This window comes from Pseudophryne corroboree, chromosome 1, assembly GCF_028390025.1.
Source record: "Pseudophryne corroboree isolate aPseCor3 chromosome 1, aPseCor3.hap2, whole genome shotgun sequence".
Taxonomy (NCBI): Eukaryota; Metazoa; Chordata; class Amphibia; order Anura; family Myobatrachidae; genus Pseudophryne; species Pseudophryne corroboree.
In genome coordinates this window covers 1087881292-1087906754 of record NC_086444.1, presented here as the reverse complement: position 1 = coordinate 1087906754, position 25463 = coordinate 1087881292, and the positions used below count along the sequence as shown (strand labels likewise).

Below are 25463 nucleotides of genomic sequence, written 5' to 3'. Positions count from 1 at the left end.
CCAGAGGGGGTGTGGCCAGCCACTACATTGGTTTGCCTAACCATTAGTGAGTGCATGGGCTGGGCCCCTTGACAAGTATATAAATACTGCTAGTGCGTGCATGATAATGTACCAGATAAATATTGGCAATGAAGTGTAGAGAATACATCATAGTCCTGTGCAGTATAATGTCACATATGTATAATTAAAGAACACAGTCTGGAACTTGATCCCTAGAGGAAGAGGAGGGCCCCCAGGCAGTGGGGCCCATCGTTGGTTTCCCCTGTACCCCTGTGGGCCAGTCCAACCCTGGTTACCCCCACAGTGTTTGTTCCCAGAGTGTAAGTCATTTGTGTAGCAAGTTTGGTGCAAATTGCTCCAGACATTCTGCCTGCTGAAATACTCAGTGCTGCTGCCTCACTCCTAGAGGTGCTAGGGGTGTCTTACCCCACAGTGTTTGTTCCGAGATTGCAAGTCATATGTGTATCACATTTGTTGTAAATTGGTCCAGGCATTCGGGAGTTATGCTTTCTCCTGAAATAATCTGTGTTGCTGTCCCACCGCTAGGGGTCTCTAACCCCCACAGAGTTTGTTCCCAGATTGTAAATCAGATGTGTACCAAGTTTGGTGTAAATTTCTCCAGCCCTTTCACAGTTATGCTGTCTGCTGACATACTCTGTGCTGCTGTACCACTCCTAGGGGTGCTAGGGGTGTCTGACCCACACAGTGTTTGTTTCCAGAGTGTAAGTCATATGTGTAGCAAGTTTGTTGTAAATTACTGCAGGCATTCCAGAATTATGCACCCCTACGGGTGCTAGGGGTGTCTGACTCCCACAGTGTTTGTTTCCAGAGTGTAAGTCATATGTGTAGCAAGGTTGTTGTAAATTACTGCAGGCATTCCAGAATTATGCACCCCTACGGGTGCTAGGGGTGTCTGACCCCCACAGTGTTTGTTTCCAGAGTGTAAGGCATATGTGTACCAATTTTTTAGTACATTACTCCAGCAATTCTAGGGTTATGCTGTCTCCTGATATACTCTGTGCTGCTGTCTGCCCCCTAGGGGTGCTAGGGATTTTAGGGGTGCTAATTGTTTTAGTTGCCTCCGTCGTGTTTTAATATGCTTGTATGTCAAATTTGACGATCTTTGCTTGTAAACTGTGGATTTGTATAGAAAGACAGAAGGACAAATTTTCATTTTTATATATTAGATGTGCAGGGTAAATACTGGCTGCTTCTGCATATAGCCCACAGCTCTATTTTTACACTGCAATTTAGAATTCCGTTTGTGCACACCCCACCCAAAGCTATATCTCTCTGCACATTACACCTGCCTCACCTGCAGTGCAATATGGTTTTGCCCAGTTGTGTGCTATTTAGCTTACAAACCTGAATTACTGTAGGACCAATGCTGGAGTTTATATGCTGAGCAGACACAGGCAAACATGGATATCCTATCCTACAGGACAGATGACAAAGGTAAGTCACAAGACAATCTGGTAGATTACAGGAGAAATATGATTGGGACACATCTATCTGATCTAAAAGGATTGAACTTTGGTATACAGTACGGTCTTCTAACCTAATAGAATTGTGTTATGTATTGTTATCACCAACGGAGTCTTAATATGCCATGCAGTGCGCAATGCCTTGTGCGAGTGAGCCGCCAGGTTCTGTGGCACTCTATTAATGTTAGGCAACTTTTTTTTGCCCAAAATGATCGCAACACAATGTGACTAGGACACATGAGAAGACTGTGCTGATTAATTAGACGTAGAAAGCTTGTATATTGGAGGCCATTCCGAGTTGTTCACTCGCTAGCAGTTTTTAGCAGCCGTGCAAATGCTATGCCGCCTCCCACTGGGAGTGTATTGTAGCTTAGAAAGAAGTGCAAACGAAAGTGTAGAGAATGATGTGCCCTGTGTCACAGGGCACATCAAAAGTGCAACGGCGAGTGTCCGGTGCAGGGATCAGACTTTTACCTGCATCAGACTGGCAGCAGCGGCGGGCAGCGGTGCTTTAAACTTTGCGCCAATTTGGCCACCAATGAGAGGAGCCGTCTGCGGGATTTCAAATCCAGCGCTGTCTGCGAGCCAATCACGGCTCGCGGGGCGCCGGCCAATCACGGGCGGGCGCGGCGAGCCAATCGTCGCTTGGCGCGTCATAGGCCCCGCCCCCGGCTTCTGACGTCAGATGCCGGACGGGAGCCGAAGATGGAGGAGGCTGCGCCGAAGAGTGGGACGGACAGAAGGAGCGGCGGAAGAGCTCCGGTGGCCGCAGAAGAGGCCGGAAGATGCCGGGAACAAGAAGGAAGATGTCCAGCGTCGGCTGGACGCGAAGAAGAGGCTGAGGCGCCGCTGGCCAGGACGGGCCAGCGACAGAAGAACACGGCTGAGGACCCAGAAAGGCCACCAGGGGAGGAATGCAGAAGAGCTAACGAAGCTCCCCCTTGCCTCTCCCACAGGTACAGGTAGGCCCTCGATGAGGGCGCCTGTCACCCCCTCTCCCCCTTCTCTCCTCCCTAGACCACCGGGTGTTCGGGCATTAGGCCCGTGGGCACAGTCAGGCCACAGGCCTGTGGCGCTGCAGGCGGGCACTAGGCCGTGGGACAATAGCAGGCATTAGGCCTGAGCCACATTAGAGGGCATTAGGCCCTAGTTCATTTGTGGCCACTAGGTATATAAGGTGATCCTGGGCATTAGGCCCAGGTCACCCAACGGGCCCCAAGTTAGGCGGGCGCTAGGCCCGAGGATAAAGTCAGGTCTCTGGCCTGGGTGCAGAAACGGGAGATGGGTAGGCTGTATGGCTCCCACTCCCCAGAGAGCAGGTAGGGATTTAAAGGGACAGCACCATTTAACCTTGTACTGTAATATTTGTGTGTGTATGTTGTTTCCGTGCAGGGCCAAGGTTGTCTATAGTTTGTTTATTTTTGTCGCACCACACACACAGAGCTAGTTTGAGGGCTCTGCCGTTGTAGTTAGTGTAGTGGTGTTACATCAGGATAGAGTTAGGCCCTGCATGGCTGTTGTTTGTTTGCCTCCATACAGGGACCTGTAAGTGGAGAGAAAGATTGCAATGCAAGATTGGCAACAGTGAGTAACACCTCTGTCCATGTGTCCCTTTCGATGTGTGATTGTCCCTATCTGTCTCCCTTCCTTCAGGGTGAATGGTGAACCTTGCACGCAGGTGCAAGGTTGAATTTACACCTGGTGGGAGAGTACCGATAGATGAAATTCGGGCTCTGAGGCCGTGCGCCCAGGCTGACCTTCAAATAGCCCGAAAGCTCTATTTTTCTATTTCGGAGGGCGTTTCGGTCCAGGTAGGAGGAACGGCACTCAGCAATCTCCTTCCCCCTAGGTCATCGTGTCCGGGTCTGACTGAAGGTTCCAGGTCCGTTGAAGGTTCCGTGACCTGAAGGTGAGAGAGAGTGCGGTGCCTGGTAAGTAGTGAGTCTACACCTGCATGGCAGCAGGCACTACACCGCACCGCAACCCTCTTACAAAAGGATTGCAGAGCGGCTACAAAGTTTTTTTGTGCAGTTTCAGAGTAGCTTCAGACCTATTGTCAGGAATTGGCGGTCAACTGCGTTTCACTTACCAGCGCGCTGGTGTGCAGGCCTCCGGAGGCCATGGCCCCAGTCACAGCTGCATGGATGCGCTGACCGCGAGCTTCATCTCCCGTGTCGCTGAGTACCCCTGAGTCTGGTCCTGCGTATGTGTTCCACAGTGTGCCGGCATCTGGCCTGTATGGACGCTGCCATGACACCTGCACTCAGCTGATCCCGGCATCCAATCCAGCGCTGTGTTTCCAGTCAGGGCCCTGTGACCAATCACTGCAGAGCAAGGGGTATAAGTTCCTGTCCGGGGCTCACTCACATCGCCTTGGGGAACGAGTCACATACCCTGTGTCTAGTTCTCCCAGTTCCTGTGTTCCTGTTTCTAGCGTTCCCCTGTGGTTATATTCAATGCTCCAGTAACCATCTCTACAGCTCTCCTGTTACTCCGGACTTCAGCTACATCCATCTTCAAACCCATCAGCAGTAAGAGACTCTCCTCAGATGTTCTTTCTCATTAACTTACCTGTGCACTAATTGTCAGCATACCATCTGTGCAACTCAGCAGTAATAACATCTACTTGCTTAGAGACTCCTGCTTTAGCCTAAGTGTGGCTATATGGACTTGTGCTTTACAGAGACTGTGAGTTTCTAATATATACCGGAGTTCTGCTTTCCAGCCATTATCAGTTTATCTCATCTTGTGTTATTCAGAGACTGTGTATTTTCAAATACTATTGGAGTTCTGTTATTTCACCTGCATTCAGTATCAAGTTATTTTACGTTCTGCTGCAAGAGACTTTTAAGTTGTTTGGATTCAGTTACCTGTCATTGTTTTCCACATTACCGGTTTTCAGTGTTATACTATCTGCTCTGCATTAATAATAGTGATGAGCGGGTTCGGATCCTCGGGATCCGAACCCGCCCGAACTTCACCTTTTTTTTACACGGGTCCGAGCGACTCGGATCCTCCCGCCTTGCTCGGTTAACCCGAGCGCGCCTGAACGTCATCATTCCGCTGTCGGATTCTCGCGAGATTCGGATTCTATATAAGGAGCCGCGTGCCGCCGCCATTTTCACACGTGCATTGAGATTGATAGGGAGAGGATGTGGCTGGCGTCCTCTCCGTTATATTAGAAAAGAAAAGAGTAAACTGACTCAGTGACTTAGTTATATTGTGGGGAGGATTGGGGACGGGGAGCAGCTGTTAGGGACTCGGAGTACAGTGCAGTGAGTTTAATCCTTTGTTTCTTTGCCTGAAAAAAACGCTCCACCATATCTGTGCTCAGTGTGCTGCACTGCTGCATGATATATCTGTGCTGAGTGCACTGCTCTGCTCACACTGCCTAATTGTGGGGACTGGGGACTGGGGAGCAGTTATAGCAGGAGTACAGTGCACAGTTTTGCTGACAGTGACCACCAGTCCAGTATACGTTTGTCTGCCTGAAAAACACTCCTGTGGTGTTTTTTTTCTTCTTCATACTAGTTTAGCAGTCTGCTGACAGTGTCCACCAGGTCCATTTATATACAGTATATATTATATATATAAGCAGTACGGTAGGCCACGGCTGTACCTACCTCTGTGTCGTCAGTGCACTCGTCGTCCATAAGTAATATAATACTATACTATCCATCCATCTACATTGTTACCTGTGTTGTTTTTTTTTTCTTCATACTAGTTTAGCAGTCTGTTGACAGTGTCCACCAGGTCCGTTATATACAGTATATTATATATATATATATATATATATATATATATATATATATATATATATAGGCAGTACGGTAGGCCACGGCTGTACCTACCTCTGTGTCGTCAGTGCACTCGTCATCCATAAGTAATATAATACTATACTATCCATCCATCTATATAGTTACCTTTGTTGTTTTTTTTTTCTTCATACTAGTTTAGCAGTCTGCTGACAGTGTCCACCAGGTACGTTATATACAGTATATTATATATATAAGCAGTACGGTATGCCATGGCTGTACCTACCTCTGTGTCGTCAGTGCACTCGTCATCCATAAGTAATATAATACTATACTATCCATCCATCTACATTGTATACCTGTGGTGGCTTTTTTTTCCTTCTTCATACTAGTTTAGCAGTCTGCTGACAGTGTCCACCAGGTCCGTTATACAGTATATTATATATATAAGCAGTACGGTAGGCCATGGCTGTACCTACCTCTGTGTCGTCAGTTCACTCGTCGTCCATAAGTAATATAATACTATACTATAGTATATTCATCCATCTACATTGTATACCTGTGGTGTTTTTTTTTCTTCTTCATACAAGTTTAGCAGTCTGCTGACAGTGTACACCAGGTCCGTTATACAGTATATTATATATATAAGCAGTACGGTAGGCCACGGCTGTACCTACCTCTGTGTCGTCAGTGCACTCGTCGTCCATAAGTAATATAATACTATACTATCCATCCATCTACATTGTATACCTGTGGTGGCTTTTAGTTGTGCGCATTAAAATATGGAGAACAAAAATGTTGAGGTTAAAAAAATAGGGAAAGATCAAGATCCACTTCCACCTCGTGCTGAAGCTGCTGCCACTAGTCATGGCCGAGACGATGAAATGCCATCAACGTCGTCTGCCAAGGCCGATGCCCAATGTCATAGTACAGAGCATGTAAAATCCAAAACACAAAAGATCAGTAAAATGACCCAAAAATCAAAATTAAAAGCGTCTGAGGAGAAGCGTAAACTTGCCAATATGCCATTTACGACACGGAGTAGCAAGGAACGGCTGAGGCCCGGGCCTATGTTCATGGCTAGTGGTTCAGCTTCACATGAGGATGGAAGCACTCATCCTCTCGCTAGAAAAAAGAAAAGACTTAAGCTGGCAAAAGCACAGCAAAGAACTGTGCGTTCTTCGAAATCCCATATCCCAAAGGAGAGTCCAATTGTGTCCGTTGCGATGCCTGACCTTCCCAACACTGGACGGGAAGAGCTTGCGCCTTCCACCATTTGCACGCCCCCTGCAAGTGTTGAAAGGAGCACCCGCAGTCCAGTTCCTGATAGTGAAATTGAAGATGTCAGTGTTGAAGTACACCAGGATGAGGATATGGGTGTTGCTGGCGCTGGGGAGGAAATTGATTCTGATGGTGAGGTGGTTTGTTTAAGTCAGGCACCCGGGGAGACACCTGTTGTCCGTGGGAGGAATATGGCCATTGACATGCCTGGTCAAAATACCAAAAAAATCAGCTCTTCTGTGTGGAATTATTTCAACAGAAATGCGGACAACTGGTGTCAAGCCGTGTGTTGCCTTTGTCAAGCTGTAATAAGTAGGGGTAAGGACGTTAACCACCTCGGAACATCCTCCCTTATACGTCACCTGCAGCGCATTCATAATAAGTCAGTGACAAGTTCAAAAACTTTGGGCGACAGCGGAAGCAGTCCACTGACCAGTAAATCCCTTCCTCTTGTAACCAAGCTCGCGCAAACCACACCACCAACTCCCTCAGTGTCAATTTTCTCCTTACCCAGGAAAGCCAATAGTCCTGCAGGCCATGTCACTGACAAGTCTGACGAGTCCTCTCCTGCCTGGGATTCCTCCGATGCATCCTTGAGTGTAACGCCTACTGCTGCTGGCGCTGCTGTTGTTGCTGCTGGGAGTCGATCGGCATCCCAGAGGGGAAGTCGGAAGACCACTTGTACTACTTCCAGTAAGCAACTGACTGTCCAACAGTCCTTTGCGAGGAAGTTGAAATATCACAGCAGTCATCCTGTTGCAAAGCGGATAACTGAGGCCTTGACAACTATGTTGGTGTTAGACGTGCGTCCGGTATCTGCCGTTAGTTTACAGGGAACTAGACAATTGCTTGAGGTAGTGTGCCCCCGGTACCAAATACCATCTAGGTTCCACTTCTCTAGGCAGGCTATACCGAGAATGTACACGGACGTCAGAAAAAGACTCACCAGTGTCCTAAAAAATGCAGTTGTACCCAATGTCCACTTAACCACGGACATGTGGACAAGTGGAGCAGGGCAGACTCAGGACTACATGACTGTGACAGCCCACTGGGTAGATGTATTGCCTCCCGCTGCAAGAACAGCAGCGGCGGCACCAGTAGCAGCATCTCGCAAATGCCAACTCGTTCCTAGGCAGGCTACGCTTTTTATCAACGCTTTCCAGAATACACACACAGCTGAAAACCTCTTACGGCAACTGAGGAAGATCATCGCAGAATGGCTTACCCCAATTGGACTCTCCTGGGGATTTGTGGCATCGGACAACGCCAGCAATATTGTGCGTGCATTACATCTGGGCAAATTCCAGCACGTCCCATGTTTTGCACATACCTTGAATTTGGTCGTGCAGAATTATTTAAAAAACGACAGGGGCGTGCAAGAGATGCTGTTGGTGGCCAGAAGAATTGCGGTCCACTTTCGGCGTACAGGCACCACGTACAGAAGACTGGAGCAACACCAAAAAAACCTGAACCTGCCCTGCCATCATCTGAAGCAAGAGGTGGTAACGAGGTGGAATTCAACCCTCTATATGCTTCAGAGGATGGAGGAGCAGCAAAAGGCCATTCAAGCCTATACATCTCCCCTCGATATAGGCAAAGGCGGTGGAATGCACCTGTCTCAAGCGCAGTGGAGAATGATTTCAACGTTGTGCAAGGTTCTGCAACCCTTTGAACTTGCCACACGTGAAGTCAGTTTAGACACTGCCAGCCTGAGTCAGGTCATTCCCCTCATCAGGCTTTTGCAGAAGAAGCTGGAGGCATTGAAGGGAGGAGCTAAAACAGAACGATTCCGCTAGGCATGTGGGACTTGTGGATGGAGCCCTTCATTCGCTTAACCAGGATTCACGTGTGGTCAATCTGTTGAAATCAGAGCACTACATTTTGGCCACCGTGCTCGATCCTAGATTTAAAACCTACGTTGGATCTCTCTTTCCGGCAGACACAAGTCTGCAGAAGTTCAAAGAACTGCTGGTGAGTAAATTGTCAAGTCAAGCGGATCGTGACCCGTCAACATCTCCTCCTTCACATTCTCCCGCAACTGGGGGTGCGAGGAAAAGGCTACGAATTCCGAGCCCACCCGCTGGCGGTGATGCAGGGCAGTCTGGACGACTGCTGATGCTGACATCTGGTCCGGACTGAAGGACCTGCCAACGATTACTGACATGTCGTCTACTGTCACTGCATATGATTCTCTCACCATTGAAAGAATGGTGGAGGATTATATGAGTGACCGCATCCAAGTAGGCACGCCAGACAGTCCGTACGTATACTGGCAGGAAAAAGAGGCAATTTGGAGGCCCTTGCAGAAACTGGCTTTATTCTACCTAAGTTGCCCTCCCTCCAGTGTGTACTCCGAAAGAGTGTTTAGTGCCGCCGCTCACCTTGTCAGCAATCGGCGTACGAGGTTACTTCCAGAAAATGTGAAGAAGATGATGTTCATTAAAATTAATTATAATCAATTCCTCTGTGGAGACATTCACCAGCAGCAATTGCCTCCAGAAAGTACACGGGGTCCTGAGATGGTGGATTCCAGTGGGGACGAATTAATAATCTGTGAGGAGGGGGATGTACACAGTGAAAGGGGTGATGAATCGGACGATGATGATGAGGTGGACATCTTGCCTCTGTAGAGCCAGTTTGTGCAAGGAGAGATTGATTGCTTCTTTTTTGGTGGGGGCCCAAACCAACCAGTCATTTCAGTCACAGTCGTGTGGCAGACCCTGTCGCTGAAATGATGGGTTGGTTAAAGTGTGCATGTCCTGTTTATACAACATAAGGGTGGGTGGGAGGGCCCAAGGACAATTCCATCTTGCACCTCTTTTTTCTTTCATTTTTCTTTGCGTCATGTGCTGTTTGGGGAGTATTTTTTGGAAGGGCCATCCTGCGTAACACTGCAGTTCCACTCCTAGATGGGCCAGGTGTTTGTGTCGGCCACTAGGGTCGCTTAGCTTACTCACACAGCTACCTCATTGCGCCTCTTTTTTTCTTTGCGTCATGTGCTGTTTGGGGAGTATTTTTTGGAAGGGCCATCCTGCGTGACACTGCAGTGCCACTCCTAGATGGGCCAGGTGTTTGTGTCAGCCACTAGGGTCGCTTAGCTTACTCACACAGCTACCTCATTGCGCCTCTTTTTTTCTTTGCGTCATGTGCTGTTTGGGGAGTATTTTTTGGAAGGGCCATCCTGCGTGACACTGCAGTGCCACTCCTAGATGGGCCAGGTGTTTGTGTCGGCCACTAGGGTCGCTTAGCTTACTCACACAGCTACCTCATTGCACCTCTTTTTTTATTTGCGTCATGTGCTGTTTGGGGAGTATTTTTTGGAAGGGCCATCCTGCGTGACACTGCAGTGCCACTCCTAGATGGGCCAGGTGTTTGTGTCGGCCACTAGGGTCGCTTAGCTTACTCACACAGCTACCTCATTGCGCCTTTTTTTCTTTGCGTCATGTGCTGTTTGGGGAGTATTTTTTGGAAGGGCCATCCTGCGTGACACTGCAGTGCCACTCCTAGATGGGCCAGGTGTTTGTGTCAGCCACTAGGGTCGCTTAGCTTAGTCGTCGTCACACAGCTACCTCATTGCGCCTCTTTTTTTCTTTGCGTCATGTGCTGTTTGGGGAGTATTTTTTGGAAGGGCCATCCTGCGTGACACTGCAGTGCCACTCCTAGATGGGCCATGTGTTTGTGTCGGCCACTTGGGTCGCTTAGCTTAGCCATCCAGCGACCTCGGTGCAAATTTTAGGACTAAAAATAATATTGTGAGGTGTGAGGTGTTCAGAATAGACTGAAAATTAGTGGAAATTATGGTTATTGAGGTTAATAATACTTTGGGATCAAAATGACCCCCATATTCTATGATTTAAGGTGTTTTTTTGAAAAAAACACCCGAATCCAAAACACAACCGAATCGGACAAAAAAAATTCGGTGAGGTTTTGCCAAAATGCGTTCGAACCCAAAACACGGCCACGGAACTGAATCCAAAACCAAAACACAAAACCCGAAAAATTTCCGGTGCACATCACTAATTAATAAACATCAGCGCTTATGTGCAGGACTTTCATATTGCTTCCCCGCTTTGTACATCACACCAACACTGACCCACTAGCGCCCCCGCCGGGGACAGACAAAACCAGAGACCTGACACCTACTTAGCGCTTGCGATCACTTCAGATTGTTCAGTTCCTGTTTTAAAGTCACAAACATGCCCTGCGTTCACCCAACCACGCCTGCATTTTTCCTGGCATGCCTGTGTTTTTTCGAACACTCCCTGAAAACGGTCAGTTGACACCCAGAAATGCCCACTTCATGTCAATCACTCTGCGGCCACCAGTGCGACTGAAATGCTTTGCTAGACCCTGTGTGAAACTACATCATTCGTTGTAATAGTACGACGCGCGTCCGCATTGCACTGCATACGCATGCGCAGAAGTGCTGTTTTTTTGCCTCATCGCTGCATAGCGAAAGTATGCAGCTAGCGATCAACTCGGAAAGACCACCATTGTGTGTGACTGAGGGCCCGATTCAGAGCTAATGCAATTGCAAGTAAGATTTTTTCAGCTTCACAATTGCTATCAGCAAGTGAAGCTGCCACCCAGAAATGAAGAGACACCCACCATTGCTAATCATTTGCAGCCTATATGCAAAAACAAGTAACATCGAGCTTAAAGGTAGCCTTATTGATACGCAGACTGGACACGGCAGTAGTGACACAGGTGCCATGTTTTTGTATGTAAGAGTTCGCAGATACACTCCCTGAAAACAGCTATGACACGCCAGCATTTTCCAACCACTCCCAGTTACCTCCCACAAACGGTCACTTCCTGTGACTTCACTGTGCGGGATCGCTGCGGTACTTTGATGCATGCACAATGTGATCGCAGCAAATGCGCTCTGTTACGTGGAGCATCTGCTTTGCGTTCATCTCTGAATCAGGCCCTGAGTCTGTATATGGAGCAGAACAGAACTTGTATTGTGCGGCTGCTACATTGTAGCACTTTGTATACAGATTCAGAGACTCAGTCACACACAGATATAGAATTGTCATATATCGAATTATTCAGCACATTCTCCTGGTACATTACATTGCATTGCAACTAAGATGCATTTTTTGCAAAAACAAAATGTCCGAAGCTAGAAGATTCCTACACATCCTGGCCTGCCAAGAGGGGCTGTTTGGTGTGCAAAGGACATATCTGTACAAAAACCCAATGGTTTACATACATCTCTGATGTACAGTATGCAAGCGCAGGACAAGTTCTGCGCATGTGCAGAACGAGTCCTATGAGATCGCACGCAGTGACCTCAAGCCTCAGCATGTGACAAGTTGCAGCTCTGTGGGGGCTGGGGCGCTGACCCGTTTTCTGGGAGTAGCAAGGCCAGTGTCTGCATCTTCCGACACAGATGTACTGGTCTAGCAAATGGGCAGGAGGTGGCCATTCTGAGCAAGCTTAAGGCTGGGGCCACACATGGCAGCCAAGCGGGTACCACTGAACGGGACCCGCTTGGCTGGGAGGGGGGTTTTGTGGGATGCCGCAGAACAGGATACGGACAGTGACACACAGGGCCGTCTTAACAGCAGTGTAGGCCCCTGGGCACAGCAATACACTGGGCCCCCTACCCATCCTCCAGTGGTAGGGGTGGGGGGTGCTATCAGTGGCAGCTTTGATGTCCCGCGGGCGGTATGGGGTGTTCTATCTTCCGCTGAGCATGGAGGACCTGGAACAGTAATTTCTGCTAATTACTCTATTACTGCACAGATGGGGCTAAACTGTAGAAAGGGGCATTGGGCTAAATGAAGAAGCCCAGGTACATTACTTCCAGGGTGGTAGGGGATGTTGAATACGTAGGGGAGGGTAGATAGTGGAGTGGGCTTAATATTCATAATTTTCCGATGGGAGGGCAGCTTGCTTGACTGCAGATATCTCAAGTTTCTGAAAATAGATTTCTTAGCTTTGAATTGGATAAAAATCTAGAGAGTCCCACCTTTCATGAGGTACTGGGAACTTGAGGGTCAGAGTTCAGGAGCCAGAGCAATTCACCAATGAAAATCTAAAACTGCATACCAGGCGTGTGGAGCTGGAGCAGGGACCAGCTGCTGGAAGGCTGATATCTCTGGTTCTGGGCATAGTAGAGACAAGCTGCCAGTGTCCAGAAAAAGGAGAGAGTCCCAGCTTTTGGAAAATACCCTCAGAAAACTCTTAAGTCAGACAAAACACAAGATATCTGGCTGGGAATAGCAATTAACAGGCTCAGATGGGGACCACTGCTTTCACGTTGGATATCTCTGGTTCCCCAGGGCCGATTTTCAAAAATCTGATACCCCTGGAAATAGGGGACCCTCAGCTATCAGCCTAGGACCCTTATACTCCTGGGGCCCTTGGGCAAGAGCCCATTGAGCCCATATGAAAAGACGGCCCTGGTGACACATGGGATTTCAATGGAACAGTGCACTGTATGAACACATAGATTGAAATGTATGTGTTCTCATTGAAATCCCGCTGTCCTGTCATCCGGCCCAACGGCAGCACAGGACCCGCTTGACCGCTATGTGTGGCCCTACCCTAAGCTTTCCCAGATGGCTTTGCTGCCGCCGATGTAGCACTAATTTCTTTTTACTTTAGACGTCTCCTGCAGGGAGTAGCAGATTTTTTTGCACAACAGCTGGTGTGCAAAGGCATCCATCTCTGAATCACCGCCTCAGTAGTGTTTACAGGAGTGAAGAGAATCTAACAAGTGGTACTGCATTATGCAATGCGCATGTGCCTAAAAAACAGGATTCACCTGCCTTAAGTGACTGCAGGTGAATTGCTAGACTAGGATTACTGGAACAGAAAACAGATGCCAGGATTATGAAATCAAAATAAAACTGTATTATGACAGGAGAAGTAGTGTACACAGGATTACAGATGATGTTGAAAATGCTTGAACAAATGCTGAAGCAGGTTACTTCACCTGGGGAAACACATGGATGGTAGAGAACAGGCTCTGAAATATGGTGCAAAGAAGGCAGGCAGGGTTTGCAGTATTCTGGCTACAGCAAGATCAAACAAGGCAAAATAAAGGGATACCGACTAGATACAGATCCGCAATGCTAGGTTACGGACAAGACTGGCAGGTACTGGGAACTGTACTGGCAAACAAACACTGGATAACTGGCTATCACTGGCCTTGAGCCTCAGGGCTAACACACATTTAAAGCAATCTTGACTACTTTTGAAAAAGCATTTCAGGGAGATTGTGAAATTAACACCTATAAGCGCGGACGTGTACTGCTACATCTGAGAGGCGTGTCATGAAAATTACTTACATCAAAACGTAAATGCTCCCCAAAGTTAGTATACTGTATACATATATACTGTAAGTGGCCTTGAGAAACCTTATTTAAAATGAATGTATCCATAGGGATCATTGTGCCTTATAACCAATACAGGGAAATGGCGCTGATGATCCCATTTGAATGTATATATCTCTAATTTATCTTTTCCCCAAGATTGTAATAGCTATATAATGGGGGTAAGGTACAATGAGGGAGATTGCTGGTCTATTCAGGGAGTCAGGGAGATTGCTGCTATTTCAGGGAGTCTCCTGCAGAATGAGGGAGGGTAGGCAACTCTGATTTAAAGTAGAGCCGAGCGGGTTCAGATACCTGAGAACCGAACCCCCTCGAACTTCACTACCCGAACCCGGATCTTAGACCTGACTCGGAAACCAGAACGAGGCAAAACATCATCATTCTACTGTTGGATTCTTGCGCGGTTTGGATCCCATATAAGGAGCCGCGCGTCGCCACCATTTTCACTCTAGCATTGGAGAGTGTAGCGAGAGGACGTGTCTATGTCCTCAGTGTCTGTGCGGGAGGAAAGTGCGGTGGCGATTCCAGTGCTGTCTTATGCTGCTCAGTCCAGTGTAGTGTCTTATGCTGCATCAGTCCAGTCACAGTGGTGGTGTCCTCTGCTGCCATATGTCCAGTGTAGCTGTATAAGTCCAGTGCAGTGGTGCTGTGTTGTCCTGCATCAGTACAGTGGTAGTGTCTTGTGCTGGCATCAGTCCAGTCACACTGGTGGTGTCCTCTGCTGCCATATGTCCAGTGCTGCTGTATAACTCCAGTCCATTGCAGTGGTGCTGTGCTGCATCAGTCCAGTGGTGGTGTCCCTGTTCTGCTGTATAAGTCCAGTGGTACTGCCGTATATGTCCAGTGATACTGTCATATATGTCCAGCGGTATTGCCATATGTCCAGTGGCACTGCATTAAAAATCCAGTGATACTGCCATATATGTCCAGTGGTACTGTCGTATAAATCCAGTCCAGTGATACTGCCGTATATGTTAAGTGATAATGCTTTATATGTCCAGTGGTACTGCTGTATTTGTTCAGTGATGTTGCCGTACAAATTCAGTCCAGTGATACTGCCGTATATGTCCAGTGATTCTGCCATATATGTCCAGTGGTACTGCCGTATATGTCCAGTGGTACTGCTATATAATTCCAGTGATACTGCCGTATAATTCCAGTGATACTGCCATATAAATCCAGTGGTACTGGAGTATAATTCCAGTGGTACTGTCGTATAATTTCAGTGATACTGCCGTATAATTCCAGTGGTACTGGTGTATAAGTCCAGTGATGCTGCCATATAAATCTAGTCCAGTGGTACTGCTGTATAAGTCCAGTGGTACTGTCATATAAATCCAGTCCAGTGGTACTGCTGTATAATTCCAGTGATACTGCTGTATAAACCCAGTGGTACTGCTGTATAATTCCAGTCATACTGCTGTATTTGTCTAGTGGTGCTGCCGTATAAATCCAGTGGTATTGGCGTATAAATCCAGTCCAGTGATACTGCCGTATATGTCCAGTGGTACTGCCGTATTACCAGTGATGCTGCTTTATATGTCCAGTGGTACTGCCATATAATTCCAGTGATACTGTTGTATATGTCCAGTGGTACTGGCGTATAAATCCAGTCCAGAGATACTGCCGTATATGTCCAGTAATACTGCCATATATGTCAAGTGGTACTGCCGTATAAATCCAGTGGTATTGCCATATAAATCCCGTGGTACTGCCGTATAATTCTAGTCATACTGCCGTATATGTCTAGTGGTACTGCCATATAAATCCAGTCCAGGTGATACTGCCGTATAAATCCAGTGCTACTGCCATATAATTCCAGTGCTACTGCCATATAATTCCAGTGATAGTGCCGTATATATCCAGTGATACTGCCGTATATGTCCAGTGGTACTGCCATATAATTCCAGTGATACTGTTGTATATGTCCAGTGGTACTGGCGTATTAATCCAGTCTAGTGATATTGCTGTATATGTCCAGTGGTACTGCCGTATAAATCCAGTGGTACTGGCATATAAAACCAGTCCAGTAATATTGCCATATATGTCCAGTGGTACTGCCGTATAAATCCAGTGATACTGCCGTATATGTCCAGTGGTACTGCCATATAATTCCAGTGATACTGCCGTATATGTCCAGTGGTACTGCCGTATAAATCCAGTGATACTGCCGTATTTGTCCAGTGGTACTGCCGTATAAATCGAGTGGTACTGGCATATAGATCCAGTCGAGTGATACTGCCGTATATGTCCAGTGGTACTGCCATATATGTCTAGTGGTACTGCCGTATAAATCCAGTCCAGGTGATACTGCCGTATATGTCCAGTGGTACTGCCGTATAAATCCAGTGATACTGCTTTATATGTCCAGTGGTACTGCCATATAATTCCAGTGATACTGTTGTATATGTCCAGTGGTACTGGCGTATAAATCCAGTCCAGAGATACTGCCGTATATGTCCAGTAATACTGCCATATATGTCAAGTGGTACTGCCGTATAAATCCAGTGGTATTGCCATATAAATCCCGTGGTACTGCCGTATAATTCTAGTCATACTGCCGTATATGTCTAGTGGTACTGCCATATAAATCCAGTCCAGGTGATACTGCCGTATAAATCCAGTGCTACTGCCATATAATTCCAGTGCTACTGCCATATAATTCCAGTGATAGTGCCGTATATATCCAGTGATACTGCCGTATATGTCCAGTGGTACTGCCATATAATTCCAGTGATACTGTTGTATATGTCCAGTGGTACTGGCGTATTAATCCAGTCTAGTGATATTGCTGTATATGTCCAGTGGTACTGTCATATAAATCCAGTGGTACTGGCATATAAAACCAGTCCAGTAATATTGCCATATATGTCCAGTGGTACTGCCGTATAAATCCAGTGATACTGCCGTATATGTCCAGTGGTACTGCCATATAATTCCAGTGATACTGCCGTATATGTCCAGTGGTACTGCCGTATAAATCCAGTGATACTGCCGTATTTGTCCAGTAGTACTGCCGTATAAATCGAGTGGTACTGGCGTATAGATCCAGTCGAGTGATACTGCCGTATATGTCCAGTGGTACTGCCATATATGTCTAGTGGTACTGCCGTATAAATCCAGTCCAGGTGATACTGCGATATAAGTCCAGTGGTACTGCCATACAATTCCAGTGATAATGCCGTATATATCCAGTGATACTACTGTATATGTTCAGTGGTACTGCCATATAATTCCAGTGATACTGGCGTATAATTCCAGTGGTACTGGCGTATAAATCCAGTGGTACTGCCATATAAATCCAGTGATACTGCCGTATAAATCCAGTGATACTGCTGTATAAGTCCAGTGGTACTGCCGTATAATTCCAGTGATACTGCCATATGTGTCCCGTGGTACTGCCGTATATGTCCAGTGGTACTGCCATATAATTCCAGTGATACTGCCGTATAATTCCAGTGGTACTGGCATATAATTCCAATGATCGTTATCCCAGAGGGGAAGTCGGAAGACCACTTGTACTACTTCAACTAAGCGAATGACTGTCCAACAGTCCTTTGCAAGGAAGATGAAATATGACAGCAGTCATCCTGTTGCAAAGCGAATAACTAAGGCCTTGACAGCAATGTTGGTGTTAGACATGTGTCCGGTATCCACCATTAGTGCAGTGAGACTGCAGTGCCAACCCTAGTTGGGCCAAGTGCCACACACTTGTGTTGCTTAGCTTAGTCATACAGCCACCTCGGTGCAACCTTTTGGCCTAAAAATAATATTGTGAGGTGTTCAGAATAGACTGGAAATGAGTGGAAATTAATGTTATTGAGGTTGATAATACCGTAGGATCAAAATTACCCCAAATTATGTGGTTTTAGCTGTTTTTATGTTTTTTTTTCAAAAATCATCCAGATCAAAAAACCAAAACACAAAAGGGTGGTTTTGGCAAAACCAATCCAGATCCAAAAACACAAGCATGGAACCAGAACCAAACCAAAACACGAAACGTGCCCACCGCACATCTCTAATTTAAAGTCAGCAAGGCCAATCACTACAGCACACAAGGGCAAGTCCCCTAACACACATTGGGGCAGATGTATTTATCTGGAGACGGCATAAGGAAGATATAAACCAGTGATAAGTTCAAGGTGATAAATGCACCAGTCAATCAGCTCCAATATGTAAAATAACAGTTAGGAGCCAACTGGCTGGTGCATTTATCACTTTGCACTTATCACTAGTTTATCACTTCCTTATGCCTTCTCCAGGTTAATACATATGCCCCAATGTACTGCAGCTGGAGAATGACAATTATGAGAGCAGCCAGCTCCAGCTGATTACACCAGCTGGGACTGCTCTCAGAACACAGCACCTCTGGCCACCCAGAGTTACAGCAGGCCAGAACATAACAGCAGCACCCCATGGCAGCCTAGAGGTACTGCAGGCCAGAATATAACAGCAGCACCCCTGGCAGCCCAGAGATACTCCAGGCCAGAACATAACAGAAGAGTTTGTAACACTAAATTTGTTTGGTAATTTATGCATGCAAAACTGTGCACTGTACAGTATATATGTGTTTCACCATATTGTGTAATCTGACCAAAATTCTAGATTGTATTTTACAGTATCCTACCTGTATGGCAAGACGATCATGTGTAGAATTTCTACCTAGTCCCAGATATAATTCTGTTTTTCCTGCAAATTCCAAAACTTCATTTGAAAGTGGGATGTCATCAGGGGTGCGTAATGTGTCCTGCAGGTGTGACGTGAGATGACATGTTACAAACACGAATACATTACAATATATGATGTCATTTACTTAATATGAATAAAACAAGTGCTAAAATGTTTGATAGAATTTATGCAGTAATCCACAAAAATATACAATTGTATTTGTGTTTATTATACTATTTTTAATGCAACTCAAATTGACTTATGTCTAAGTTCATAATAAGCGGCGGACTTGTGTTTGGGCAGCTCTGTAATAACCATAATATATTTTGGCTACAATTATTACAGTTGGTCCAGGAAGGCTGCTGTCACTGAGTGCAACAGTTTCCTCTGGCTGAAAGGGGGGGTGAGCAATGGCACTGATCGTGACCCCTCCCTTGATCTGACCCTGGCTAAGGAACACCCATGGCATCCCCTCCTGCAGGTCTGTGCCACTTTGTGGCACATAAAAAGGTATGTCCTACACTTTTTAAAAGGAGGCATGATCTGTGATAAAGCAATGCCCCTTTTATTACTGGTGCTCGGGAATCCATTCTACAGCCCTGGTTGACATTAATAATGTCTCCAAAATGTCTAGTGATGACTTATCTGGTTTGGCTGGTCTAGCGACTCTAGCTGTGTTTTCCATGTGTGGCGCTCATGTGATGATGACTTCTGTCGGATCTTGCAGCACTTCTGGCGGTATGTTTGACTAACCCCTAACCTAACCCTAGCCCTCACTTCAGGGGCGTTTTAAGAGAGAAGGGGACCCGTGTTGAAGCCTCCGTCGTGGGCCCCCTCCTCTTCAGCAGCAAGTAGACTCTGGCATACTCTGCTCCTGATGAAGGTGTAGATTCTGCTACACAGAAACGCGCTGAACTTTCATTGGACACTACGCAACACTAGACCTTTTACTATTGGCCACTCTAAGGTGGTCATTCTGACCTGATCGGCGCTGTGCGTTTTCGCACAGTAGCCGATCAGGTCTGTGCCCCGGCGCATGCCAGACAGCCGATGGCTGTTGCAGCCCATTGATCGCCTCTGCCTGATTGACTGGCAGAGGCGTTCGCTGGGCGGTAGGGGGTGGCATGGCAGAGTTGGTCCGTTTTGTGGTTGCAGTCCAGCCAATGCAGGTGTGGCTGGACCGTGTTGGGTGGGGGCGGGCCGCAGCGGCTGTCACACATAGCCTCTGTGACCCGGCCAGTGACAACTAACTCCCTGCCAGCCGCAGGAGCTGCGCTGGCTGGTAGTTACTCTACAAGTACAAAAGCATTGCCGCTGTGCACAGCTTTTGTACTTGTGCGGGGCGGGAGGAGCTACCTGACATGCGGGGCGGACTAGCCCTGTGCTGTGCATCCCCCCGCATGTCAGGGAAGATGATCGTAGCTGTGCTAAATTTAGCACAGCTACGATCAGGTCGGAATGACCCCTAAATCTGGACCAGCTTAAACCTGAGAAGAGATAACAACCAGAAGTCCTAGGAGACCACAACTTTACCTGCAGTTTGTGAGCAATTTCTTGCCAGCAGGAACAAATGGACACTCCTGTCTTCAATTGAACTACTTTCTCATGACTTGCTGGGCAATATACCAGAGACTTTTTATTATAAACAGTACATGTGGAATCAAATTGGCTTTGCATCATCGAGAGACTGATCTATCTCAATCCTCCAAATATTATGAGGAATTGAAATTGCCTATCCATATATACCAGTTTAAATGACATCAGAGCACATTGTTATGGTTCAGTAGTGCCTTTATTAATTTATATTTATTTGGTTTTATTCAATGTTTTATTAAAACATGTTTACATTCCAAACACAGCCTACTCATATGTAATTTCATCCAGAAACCCCAAGCGCTGTTCCTTCGTTATTTTTACATATTTTTCTCTTCAGGAGCTTTACACACTACTCAACAGCTGTTATTTAGCTGCGCCAATTTCAGCCTGTTCCTTCCATTGTAAACTCTGGCATACTGCTAGAGTCTACTGCGGATGCTCAGGGCTCTGGGAACATGGCGCCCGCACCTTGTTTCGGGGAACATCTCCAGTGCGCATGTGCAAATCACTTGGAAATGGCCACAGTGGCCATTTTCAAATGATTTATGCCCGCACTAGAGGGCCGTCGCCACAGGACTCCGGAATGGTAAGTAAATGATATGGGTGCAGTGTGCGCGGTGTGGCCCCCCCCCCCCTGGACCCAGGGGCCCGAGTGCACTGCACATGCTGCACCCATTATAGAAACGCCAATGCCTCACTTTAACCTCCCCTTTCTGCAGCCTAACTAAAACTGCTCATTGACTGTCACCCACTAATTGGATGAATTACTTTTTAGGGTATTTGTAGATGCCACATATTGTTTACCTTTTGGAACTTTATCCAACGGATTTTACACCAAACGGTATGTATATTTGTATTTTTTGTTGGTGTTAATCCAACATCTAAATTCATAATAGATTTATAATTAGGACTTGCTATTTTCAGAATTTTAACTAAGCCTCCAAAACTGAACCTGAGGAATGGCTGCCTTTACATAACCTCCTTAAGATCTAATTGGTATGTAACTTTTTAAGTGCATATAGTTGTAAAATTGTGGATTCATCTTCTTTAAATAATTATTTCCTAACTCCTTCCTGTTCTCACCTTTTTTTCACCCGAAAAGATTCATGCCCCTGATGAAGTCAGAGACGAAATGCGTAGGGTTCACCAATCTGTGTCCATTATGTTGTTGAAATAATAATCTCCACCTTGAGCTCAATTGTACAATGACATTTATATGGATCTTTTTGGTATTGTAATTTTATATGGTCTTTTTATTGTCCATCAAATAAAACATCATTGATATTAATCGTTATTATCTTTTGGGTGATTTTTTTTCTTGGGGAGTGTTAGGCGCCGGGGTCCGCTCGGCCGTGCGGCCCGGCGCCTAGCAACCAGGGACGCCGGGCGCGTTCAGCCGCCGGCTCCCTGGCAACGCTGAGACGCTGGGCGCACGGAGCCGCCTCTGGCCTTAGCAACGGGGACGCCACGTGCAGCCGCGTTCCCCGTTGCTGGGTCTATCCTATTGCCCTGATTATGTGCTGGCCGTGCAGCATGCAAGCTGCACGGCATTTCTTTTGATTGTCCTATCTGGATCTTGATTGGAGGGTGCCTGAATAAAGGCATCCTCAGGACTTCCTACAGACGCCGGTGATAGTTTCCTGTTTGCCTTGTCTGCTGCAGAGAGTTCCCAGTCCCGGTCTATTTGGTTGTTCCTGTTCTCAGAGATCCTGTACTCGGAAGTTACCATCTGTTCCTGGAGTCTGATCGAGCACCTTTAACATCTGGTGGTGTTCGTGAGTCGCGGCGCAGCCGTGTGTTGCGGCTAGTCCGCTACTATTTATTATTTTGTTTATATTGTGTTCTGGAGTTTTGCGGAGGATTCCGCTTCCACAGATCCACTCTGGTGTCCAGCGGTGCCGGATAGGAGTGTCGGATCAGTGGATCTTTGGTTGTCCTTTTCCCTGGCGGCAAATCCGCACATACCTTTTGATTTAGTTAAGTCAGCTTGTAACCCCTGGCCGTGTTGCTTAGTCAGAGGGCCCCTTGTTATCACCCTGTCTCGGACTTCCCCTTGTCTCCCATTAAGACCTGCGGGGGCATCGGGGTTGGGCAGACATAATCCGCCCTTCGAACGCGGCTGCCATGGGCTCAAGCAACCATAGTCTCGCAGGGGATTTCTGATAACACGGGCGAGACAACGGAGTTAGGGCGCCAGGGGTTACTAGGCCTTCCAGCTCCCACAACCAGCTTATTTTCCTGAACTCAGATCCCTGTCATAAGATCTCCTCCGGTCTGGAGTTCAGGAATCATAACATTATCACCGGCCAAACAAAAGAAAAAATTTGAACAAGAGTTAATTTTTTCACTTATTCAGTTGGGAGATTTTTGTCGGCCTCATGAATCCCACCGGTGTTGGGCCAAATCCTGGCCAGTTTCTAGTTAGTCAGATTCAGGAACTTACTCAGATGGTTCAGGATCTGTCCATCCGGGTGAGCTCACAGGAAGATCTGTTACGGACCTCCCCGAGGGTCGTCCCTGAACCAAAAATGCATCTGCCTGACCGTTTTTCTGGGGATAGAAAGCAGTTTTTTAATTTTAAAGAATCTTGCAAACTGTATTTTCGTTTAAGACCAGTTACCTCAGGTACAGAGGCTCAGCGGGTTGGGATTATTATTTCTCTGCTCCAGGGGGATCCTCAGACCTGGGCTTTTGGTTTAAAGACAGACGATCCGGCCTTATCGTCTGTAGACGCCTTTTTAAAATCTTTAGGGCTATTGTATGACGACCCTGATAGAGAGGCATCCGCAGAAAGTCAGTTGCGTGCTCTTAGACAGGGTAGGAATCCCGCAGAGAATTATTGTACGGAGTTTCGCCGTTGGTCGAACGACTGTGGCTGGAATGACCCAGCCCTGCGCAGTCAGTTTCGCCTCGGCTTATCTGAATCTATAAAAGACAGTCTCCTCCAGTATCCCGCTCCTGCGAACCTCGATAACCTCATGGAGCTCTCTATTAAGATAGATCGTCGGCTCAGAGAGCGGAGGGCTGAAAAAGGGGCATCTGTCGGGTCCTCTTCCTGGGTTCCTTCCATTCCTGTAGACATAGAGGAGCCTATGCAGATAGGTCTCTCCAAATTGTCTCCGGAAGAAAGAACCAGGAGGCAAAATTCTGGTCTGTGTTTATACTGCGGAGGTAAGGGACATTTTGCCCGTAGTTGTCCAAACAAGTCGGGAAACTTCCTGACCAAGTGAGTTGTGAGGGGGTTCACTTTGGTCTGCAGCTCATCTCCTCAAATAATTCACTGTTGGTTCCTGTTAAAGTTTCCTATGGCAGCCTCTGTTCCTCGGTCTCTGCTTTTGTGGACAGTGGAGCTTCAGGAAACTTTATGGATTTAACATGGGCCAAGGCCTTAGGTATTCCTCAGCTAACCTTGAATAGGTGTATCACCATGCATGGTTTAGACGGGAGTCCCTTGTCCAATGGGGTTATTTCTCTATGTACACCTCCAGTTTTGCTCTCGGTGGGAGCTTTGCATTCTGAAAAGATTGAGTTTTTCCTTACCCATTGTCCAGCAGTTCCTGTGGTTCTGGGTCACCCTTGGCTGGCCTTTCATAATCCCATCATAGATTGGCAGTCCGGGGAGATCCTACAATGGGGTACCATCTGTGATAAAGAATGTATTACGCTTCCTATCCGAGTAGCTGCCGCCGGTTCCGCACATATTCCTGGGGAATACCAGGATTTTGTTGATGTGTTTTCTAAGGGCAATGCAGATATTTTGCCTCCCCATAGGCCTTATGATTGTACCATTGAGTTAATTCCTGGTGCCACGTTGCCTAAAGGAAGGTTATATGCATTGTCTGGTCCTGAAACTGTGGCCATGAATGAGTATGTGAAAGAAAGCCTTGGGAAAGGGTTTATCAGGCCATCTAAATCCCCTTTAAGTGCAGGGTTCTTCTTCGTAGAGAAGAAGGATGGTTCACTCAGACCCTGCATTGACTTTAGAGCTCTGAATAAAATCTCAGTAAAGAATACTTACCCTCTGCCGCTGATCTCTGTCATCTTTGATCAGCTACGTTCGGCTGTTATTTTCTCTAAGATTGATCTGAGAGGAGCATATAACCTCATCAGAATCAAGTCAGGGGATGAATGGAAAACGGCATTTAGTACTCAGTCAGGCCACTATGAGTATCTGGTCATGCCATTCGGCCTATCTAACGCTCCGGCAGTTTTCCAGGACCTCATTAATGATGTGCTTCGTGAGTTTCTGGGAAGATTCGTCGTGGTCTATTTAGACGATATTTTGATATATTCTGACTCCGTGGAACAGCATGTTACCCAGGTGCGTCAGGTGCTAAAGAAATTACGTGAAAATCACTTATATGCCAAGCTGGAAAAGTGTGAATTTCATGTCACAGAAGTATCCTTTTTAGGGTACATTATTTCCCCTCGGGGATTCCGAATGGAACCAAAAAAGCTCCAGGCCATCCTTAGTTGGGCGCAACCCACCAATTTAAAAGCAATTCAGCGCTTTTTAGGGTTTGCAAACTACTATAGAAGATTTATTCACTCTTTCTCTGACCTAGTTGCTCCTATTGTGGCACTTACTAAGAAGGGAGCAGATCCTACCAATTGGTCATGTGAAGCAGAGTTATCTTTTCAGGCCTTAAAACAAGCCTTTGTCTCAGCCCCTGTCCTTAGACATCCCAACCCAGAATTACCTTTCATTGTTGAGGTTGATGCCTCGGAGGTTGGAGTAGGGGCTATCCTGTCTCAGAAGGATCCAGATTCCCTTGAGTTACATCCTTGTGCCTATATGTCCAGGAAATTCTCATCTGCAGAATCCAACTACGACGTTGGTAACCGGGAATTGCTGGCTATTAAATGGGCTTTCGAGGAGTGGAGACATTGGCTTGAAGGAGCGACCCATACCATTTCAGTTTTGACTGATCACAAAAATCTTCAATACATTGAATCGGCTAAACGACTGAATGCCCGACAGGCTCGTTGGGCTTTATTTTTTACTCGTTTCAAATTCATTATCACCTTCAGACCAGGTTCCAAGAATACCAAGGCAGATGCCCTGTCACGCAGTTTCCTTCCGGTTCAAGACAACAGTCCTGTTACCCCCATACTTCCGTCTTCAGTCATTCAGGCAGGTCTCACACAGGATGTATTTTCCCAATTAAAGCTGCTTCAACATCAAGCTCCTGGAAATACTCCTGCTGGTCGTCTTTTTGTCCCTGAATTTTTGAGAGCAACTGTTTTGGCAGAGTTTCATGATAGCAAAGTTGCCGGGCATCCTGGAATCGCCAAGACTTTGGAATTGGTATCCCGCTCAGTATGGTGGCCTG

The 25463-nt window shown here is 46.8% G+C and overlaps 1 protein-coding gene across 2 annotated transcripts in view; it reads right to left on the bottom strand.

The window, feature by feature from the left end:
• Nucleotides 1-25463, bottom strand: part of LOC134927206 (uncharacterized) — a 605974-nt gene that overhangs the window by 316845 nt on the left and 263666 nt on the right. For both annotated transcript variants that reach the window (XM_063921361.1, XM_063921370.1), the window contains exon 9: nt 18494-18613. In XM_063921361.1, coding sequence (XP_063777431.1) covers nt 18494-18613 — 120 coding nt within the window. The remainder of the gene's footprint in view (nt 1-18493; nt 18614-25463) is intronic.